Source organism: Oncorhynchus gorbuscha, linkage group LG11 (assembly GCF_021184085.1).
Source record: "Oncorhynchus gorbuscha isolate QuinsamMale2020 ecotype Even-year linkage group LG11, OgorEven_v1.0, whole genome shotgun sequence".
Taxonomy (NCBI): Eukaryota; Metazoa; Chordata; class Actinopteri; order Salmoniformes; family Salmonidae; genus Oncorhynchus; species Oncorhynchus gorbuscha.
In genome coordinates this window covers 30,030,886-30,039,296 of record NC_060183.1, presented here as the reverse complement: position 1 = coordinate 30,039,296, position 8,411 = coordinate 30,030,886, and the positions used below count along the sequence as shown (strand labels likewise).

At 45.1% G+C, this 8,411-nt stretch overlaps 1 protein-coding gene across 2 annotated transcripts in view; it reads left to right on the top strand.

The window, feature by feature from the left end:
- Positions 1-8,411, top strand: part of LOC124048475 (alpha-tectorin-like) — a 51,115-nt gene continuing 42,704 nt past the window's right edge. For both annotated transcript variants that reach the window (XM_046369312.1, XM_046369311.1), the window contains exons 1-3: positions 1-119; positions 235-313; positions 523-546. In XM_046369312.1, coding sequence (XP_046225268.1) covers positions 268-313; positions 523-546 — 70 coding nt within the window. In that variant the 5' untranslated portion in view covers positions 1-119; positions 235-267. The remainder of the gene's footprint in view (positions 120-234; positions 314-522; positions 547-8,411) is intronic.

Here is an 8,411-nt window from a genome sequence, read left to right as displayed (position 1 = left end):
GTGAGACAACCGGTTTGTAGAGCTTTCGATCAAGGTGCATTCCATCACAGAAATGAACAGTATATAAGCCTCGTGTCCAATTGTACCGCATCCATGAGAGGGTAAATCCACAGAAATAGGTGAGCTTATCAATACAACATGTAAAATCTGCGTAAAATACATTTTAAGGATGGGATAATAATATTAATAGTTTCTGACGACTATGGTAAAAATGATTATAATCTTTTCTCATAGATTTGAATTATCTTGGCTAAGGAGCTAGTGACAATGGGGAACCAAACCATGCTTTTGGTGCTGCTTTTGTTGATGATGAGTAAGTATTGTCTCTTCTCAATATGACGCTGATGAGAAAAGCTGGTGTTGAATTGCACACGTTTTCCTTTGTCCCCACTTCTATTTAGTCTGCTAAATGACTTAAATGTAAATGTAAATCTTAAATGTAGTCTATAATGCTATAAAACCAACTTATTTTTCCATATTCATTTCCCTTGCGTAAACATTTTATCTTTGGTATCTCAACAGGTAGGGTGACCAATGCTGTTTCTGGTAAGTTTACCTTGTCCAATAACTAATTTCAAACCCCAAAAAACAAATTGTTTGTCAGCAAAACAAACAATTCCCTTTAAAGGATAGTTTCTCAAAATGACGATCTAATCGTAATTGTTTTCTTACCATGAGTGGAGTTATGCGACTGTATTATATTTTTAATACAAGCTCTATGCGACTGTATTATATTTTTAATACAATCTCTATGGAATGCCCTGTGAAGTAAACTATTCCTGCAATGTCATAGTTTACTTCATGTATGAATAGTCACCCTAAAATAGCTCACACACTTCCATTCAATTTATATTGAAACAATATCACTCAAGAAAATCTGTGTTTGACTTTGAATGAAATGTTTTGGAACATAACTGTGTTTAATCATTTAAAAAATCCTGTAAGAAAACAATTAAGATTAAGTGAAAATTTGCTTCAGTAAGAGAACGTTGTTCTGAATGTGCATAATGCTGTCTGCACACTTCGTAATTGTCATTGTTTTATTTTATTTGACAAAAATCCATTATGACAAGGTGTAGACAATGCATGTGATAGAGTAAATACTTGGTCTGTAATAATTAGAATGTGACAAGTGTCACCGATCAAAACTATATTTAATTTATACTGTAGACCGTTGCTGCGACTGTTGGTTTCCTTGTCGTGGTTACTGGGCTGGTACAGCAACAAGACCAAATCCATCTGTGACGAGATAGTGCCGGAGTTCTAAAATCCTCAGAATGAACTACTTTTATTTAGTCACACTCACAGCCATAAGCTATTTTCTGTATGCTCGCCATTACTTTGTAAATAATAATACTTTTATTTCCCTGTAAAAGGAAGACTTTATCAGCTATACTTAGGTCATTATTTGAACTGGGTAGCCAGCTAACTTTAGCTAGATGACATGTTTTGTGTTTTATTATGGATCCCCACTGGGGTCCAACAATATTAAGGATATAAAGAAACCAAAACATTGTTTAGAAAGTGGTTTTAGTTGCCTTGCCAGCTAGTATAGGTTGATATATGGGTTTATTGGTGTTAAAATAGAGGAAGCATGCTATTTGAAGCTCTGGGCTGCTGATGCCATTCAGACTGTCACTTTGTATTTATACTTTTTCGCAATGACAACAACAAGTTTGATGTCAGATGACAATAGAATGTTCATGATGTCACCACGACAACTGTCTACAGACATGTCGATAGGCCAAATGTAAACCAGCCAAGAAGGTAGAGCAAATGTTTCAGTGCCCCATGCTATCATCGGTGGTCACTTTGATTGAACTCTAGCTCAGTGTTGCATGTGCAATAGCTTGAATGTTTAAAAAAAAAGTTTTTTTATGAACTCAAAACATAGTTAAAATTATAATTTTGATCTCATGGATGATGCATAGCTCTGTCTATTCATTTGAGTGTGGTTACATTTCTCCAGCCCCATCCCTCAACTTTTTACCAAAACAGTGCCGGGGTGTCCACTGTTGTTGTTTGAACAGCAGATTGTATAATATCACACCACAATACTTATCATTCAAACTATCCACTGAAAAGATTATTGCCAAAGGTGTTTATTTGTTATAGCAGGTGTTTATTCAATGGTATTAAATGTCCCCTGACAATGACCTGCAATGCTTTTGTTTACTTGCCAACCTTCATTGCCCTCTTGGCAAAAGAAGTCTGCAAATATTTTGTTTGCCCAACACATCCTGCCAGGTTGCTCTTGTCAAAGATACTGTATTTTAATCTCAACGATTAGAAATAACCCATTAAAAGAACCTGCATCAGTCCGCATGACACACCCTGTCATGCTGGTGATAGAGGACCCAAAAGCGACTTAACAGAAACAGAGTTTATTCAAGTCCAAACAGGGAATAACAGAAATCCTCTAGTCTGTAGAGGGGAATAACAAGAGAAGCGGCCACAGACTGCAGGTCGCTTCGGGTAGGCGCAGGCCATAGTTGACAGAGACACCTGCTCACACGCAGCATCTGATGAAGGCAAAAAACACGACAGGACAGGGCGAAACACAATCACAGCACGGTGAATACTAAACAAGGAACCGACGGGACAGGAACGGAACACAAAGGAATAAATAGGGACTCTAATCAGGGGAAAGGATCGGGAACAGGTGTGGGAAGACTAAATGATGATTAGGGGAATAGGAACAGCTGGGAGCAGGAACGGAACGATAGAGAGAAGAGAGAGCGAGAGAGTGAGAGAGGGAGGGGGAGAGAGAGGGATAGAAGGAGGGAAAGAACCAAATAAGACCAGCAGAGGGAAACGAATAGAATGGGGAGCACAGGGACAAGACATGATAATAAATGACAAACATGACAGTACCCCCCCACTCACCGAGCGCCTCCTGGCGCACTCGAGGAGGAATCCTGGCGGCAACGGAGGAAATCATCGATGACTGAACGGTCCAGCACGTCCCGAGACGGAACCCAACTCCTCTCCTCAGGACCGTAACCCTCCCAATCCACTAAGTATTGGTGAACCCCGTCCCCGAGAACGCATGTCCATGATCTTATGTACCTTGTAAATAGGTGCGCTCTCGACAAGGACGGGAGGGGGAGGGAAGACGAACGGGGTGCGAAGAAAGGGCTTAACACAGGAGACATGGAAGACAGGATGGACGCGACGAAGATGTCGCGGAAGAAGCAGTCGCACAGCGACAGGATTGACGACCTGGGAGACACGGAACGGACCAATGAACCGCGGAGTCAACTTACGAGAAGCTGTCGTAAGAGGAAGGTTGCGAGTGGAAAGCCACACTCTCTGGCCGCAACAATACCTTGGACTCTTAATCCTGCGTTTATTGGCGGCTCTCACAGTCTTCCCCGCAGACAAAGGCAGACCGGTAGTGAAGCCTAAGGCGATGTGAGACCATGGTCGAGAAGGAATGGGGAGCGGTCTGAGACGACCGGCAGGAGGAGAGTTACCCGACTTAGTCTGCGCGCAGTCCGAACAAGCAGCCACGAAACGGCGCGTGTCACGCTCCTGAGTCGGCCACCAAAAGCGCTGGCGAATAGACGCAAGAGTGCCTCGAACACCGGGATGACCAGCTAACTTGGCAGAGTGAGCCCACTGAAGAACAGCCAGACGAGTGGAAACAGGAACGAAAAGGAGGTTACTAGGACAAGCGCGCGGCGACGCAGTGTGCGTGAGTGCTTGCTTAACCTGTCTTTCAATTCCCCAGACTGTTAACCCGACAACACGCCCATAAGGAAGAATCCCCTCGGGATCAGTAGAAGCCACAGAAGAACTAAACAGACGGGATAAGGCATCAGGCTTGGTGTTCTTGCTACCCGGACGGTAAGAAATCACAAACTCGAAACGAGCGAAAAACAACGCCCAACGAGCTTGACGGGCATTAAGTCGTTTGGCAGAACGGATGTACTCAAGGTTCTTATGGTCTGTCCAAACGACAAAAGGAACGGTCGCCCCCTCCAACCACTGTCGCCATTCGCCTAGGGCTAAGCGGATGGCGAGCAGTTCACGGTTACCCACATCATAGTTGCGCTCAGATGGCGACAGGCGATGAGAAAAATAAGCGCAAGGATGAACCTTATCGTCAGACTGGAAGCGCTGGGATAGAATGGCTCCCACGCCTACCTCTGAAGCGTCAACCTCGACAATGAATTGTCTAGTGACGTCAGGAGTAACGAGGATAGGAGCGGACGTAAAACGTTCTTTTAGAAGATCAAAAGCTCCCTGGGCGGAACCGGACCACTTAAAACACGTCTTGACAGAAGTAAGAGCTGTGAGAGGAGCAGCAACTTGACCGAAATTACGAATGAAACGCCGATAGAAATTAGCGAAACCTAAAAAGCGCTGCAACTCGACACGTGACCTTGGAACGGGCCAATCACTGACAGCTTGGACCTTAGCGGAATCCATCTGAATGCCTTCAGCGGAAATAACGGAACCGAGAAAAGTAACGGAGGAGACATGAAAAGAGCACTTCTCAGCCTTTACGTAGAGACAATTCTCTAAAAGGCGCTGTAGAACACGTCGAACGTGCTGAACATGAATCTCGAGTGACGGAGAAAAAATCAGGATATCGTCAAGATAGACAAAAACAAAGATGTTCAGCATGTCTCTCAGAACATCATTAACTAATGCCTGAAAAACAGCTGGCGCATTGGCGAGACCGAACGGCAGAACCCGGTACTCAAAATGCCCTAACGGAGTGTTAAACGCCGTTTTCCACTCGTCCCCCTCTCTGATGCGCACGAGATGGTAAGCGTTACGAAGGTCCAACTTAGTAAAGCACCTGGCTCCCTGCAGAATCTCGAAGGCTGATGACATAAGGGGAAGCGGATAACGATTCTTAACCGTTATGTCATTCAGCCCTCGATAATCCACGCAGGGCGCAGAGTACCGTCCTTCTTCTTAACAAAAAAAACCCCGCCCCGGCCGGAGAAGAAGAAGGCACTATGGTACCGGCGTCAAGAGACACAGACAAATAATCCTCGAGAGCCTTACGTTCGGGAGCCGACAGAGAGTATAGTCTACCTCGAGGAGGAGTGGTCCCCGGAAGGAGATCAATACTACAATCATACGACCGGTGAGGAGGAAGGGAGTTGGCTCGGGACCGACTGAAGACCGTGCGCAGATCATGATATTCCTCCGGCACTCCTGTCAAATCGCCAGGTTCCTCCTGAGAAGTAGGGACAGAAGAAACGGGAGGGATGGCAGACATTAAACACTTCACATGACAAGAAACGTTCCAGGATAGGATAGAATTACTAGACCAATTAATAGAAGGATTATGACATACTAGCCAGGGATGACCCAAAACAACAGGTGTAAACGGTGAACGGAAAATCAAAAAAGAAATAGTCTCACTGTGGTTACCAGATACTGTGAGAGTTAAAGGTAGTGTCTCAAATTTGATACTGGGAAGATGACTACCATCTAAGGCAAACATGGGCGTAGGCTTGTCTAACGGTCTGAAAGGAATGTTATGTTTCCGAACCCATGCTTCGTCCATGAAACAACCCTCAGCCCCAGAGTCAATCAAGGCACTGCATGTAGCACCCGAACCGGTCCAGCGTAGATGGACCGACATAGTAGTACAAGATCTAGATGAAGAGACCTGAGTAGTAGCGCTCACCAGTAGCCCTCCGCTTACTGATGGGCTCTGGCCTCTTACTGGACATGAATTAACAAAATGTCCAGCAACTCCGCAATAGAGGCACAGGCGGTTGGTGATCCTCCGTTCCCTCTCCTTAGTCGAGATGCGAATCCCTCCCAGCTGCATGGGCTCAGTCTCAAAGCCAGAGGAGGGAGATGGTTGCGATGCGGAGCAGGGAAACACCGTTGATGCGAGCTCTCTTCCACGAGCCCGGTGACGAAGATCTACCCGTCGTTCTATGCGGATGGCGAGAGCAATCAAAGAGTCCACATCTGAAGGAACCTCCCGGGAGAGAATCTCATCCTTAACCACTGCGTGGAGTCCCTCCAGAAAACGAGCGAGCAGCGCCGGCTCGTTCCACTCACTAGAGGCAGCAAGAGTGCGAAACTCAATAGAATAATCCGTTATGGACCGTTCACCTTGGCATAAGGAAGCCAGGGCCCTAGAAGCCTCCCTACCAAAAACTGAACGGTCAAAAACCCGAATCATCTCCTCTTTAAAGTTCTGGAACTTGTTAGAGCAATCAGCCCTTGCCTCCCAGATAGCTGTGCCCCATTCTCGAGCCCGGCCAGTAAGGAGTGAAATGACGTAAGCAACCCGAGCTCTCTCTCTAGAGTATGTGTTGGGTTGGAGAGAGAACACAATCTCACACTGCGTGAGAAAGGAGCGGCACTCAGTGGGCTGCCCGGAGTAGCAAGGTGGGTTATTAACCCTAGGTTCTGGAGGCTCGGCAGGCCAGGAAGTAACAGGTGGCACGAGACGTAGACTCTGGAACTGTCCAGAGAGGTCGGAAACCTGAGCGGCCAGGTTCTCCACGGCATGGCGAGCAGCAGACAATTCCTGCTCGTGTCTGCCGAGCATGGCTCCTTGGATCTTGACGGCAGTGTAACGAGCGTCTGAAGTCGCTGGGTCCATTCCTTGGTCGGTTCCTTCTGTCATGCTGGTGATAGAGGACCCAAAAGCGACTTAACAGAAACAGAGTTTATTCAAGTCCAAACAGGGAATAACAGAAATCCTCTAGTCTGTAGAGGGGAATAACAAGAGAAGCGGCCACAGACTGCAGGTCGCTTCGGGTAGGCGCAGGCCGTAGTTGACAGAGACACCTGCTCACACGCAGCATCTGATGAAGGCAAAAAACACGACAGGACAGGGCGAAACACAATCACAGCACGGTGAATACTAAACAAGGAACCGACGGGACAGGAACGGAACACAAAGGAATAAATAGGGACTCTAATCAGGGGAAAGGATCGGGAACAGGTGTGGGAAGACTAAATGATGATTAGGGGAATAGGAACAGCTGGGAGCAGGAACGGAACGATAGAGAGAAGAGAGAGCGAGAGAGTGAGAGAGGGAGGGGGAGAGAGAGGGATAGAAGGAGGGAAAGAACCAAATAAGACCAGCAGAGGGAAACGAATAGAATGGGGAGCACAGGGACAAGACATGATAATAAATGACAAACATGACACACCCCTTGTTGTGACACATTCCTAATCTTGCCAGAAACATAGCTGAAAGACTGCCAATAAGGCATGACTTCCTAGAAACATATGTGCTTTCAGGTCATTTGCGGTAGAGTACAATGCAGGACAGTACAAGTATTCAGAGCCCTTGAACTTTTCCACATTTTGTTGCCTTACAGCCTTATACTTAAATGGAATAAATAAAAAATGTTCCTCATCAATCTATACACAAAACCCCATAATGACAAAGCAAAAAATAACAAAAATACCTTATTTACATAAGTATTCAGATCCTTTACTATGAGAGTCGAAATTGAGCTCAAGTGCATCCTGTTTCCATTGATCATCCTTGAGATGTTTCAACAACTTGATTGGAGTCCACCTGTGGCAAATTCAATTTATTGGACATGATTTGGAAAAGCACAACTGTCTATATAAGGTCCTACAGTCGACAGTGCATGTCAGCGTCAAAACCAAGCCATTAGGTCGAAGGAATTGTCCTTAGAGCTCTGAGACAGGATTGTGTCAAGGCACAGATCTGGGGAAGGGTACAAAAATATTTATGCAGCGTTGAAGGTCCCCAAGAACACAGTGGCCTCCATAATTCTCCAAGTTGGCTGTCATGTGCCTCATTACCTGATCGAACATCTCTGGAGAGACCTGAAAATAGAGAATCCTAAAAGGAGTGAATCCTAACCACTCAGTGGAGCCTCGTTTGGCAGCGAAACAATTCATTCAGCCTCATTTACTGACTTAAAACCATAGCTGATATGGCTGACGTGCTTAAACAAATGGCATTTCTGACTCCTTGTGGATTTGTGTAAGTCGCTAACGTTATTGTCCTTCAGTAACAACGAACACCATGAGTTTTGACTTTTGAACCATACACACACATTAATGTTCAGTAAATGTATAATGCTTGTTCTCATATCATCAATACTTAGATCTAAATATAAGCAAATGAAATCAAACTTTTTGCTATGAGGTAGGACTATTTGTTCAGCACTTTCAAAATGGATACCGACAGAAATTCAGAGAGAGACGCAGTTAGCCTACCATCTGAAGTATTTTATTGGGGCTACGTGGTCTAAAAAGGAAGGAAAATATAATCATGAGGATCCACTTTTATAGACAATTTACTGATGCACAGACAGTGCATTGCGCAAACAAAACAACTCTCGCAATACCAACTGGAATTACATGGGTCTATTACTTAAAAAAAATATTTGAATGGGAAGACTGTCACTGGCAGACATGGTTACAGACCCAACAAC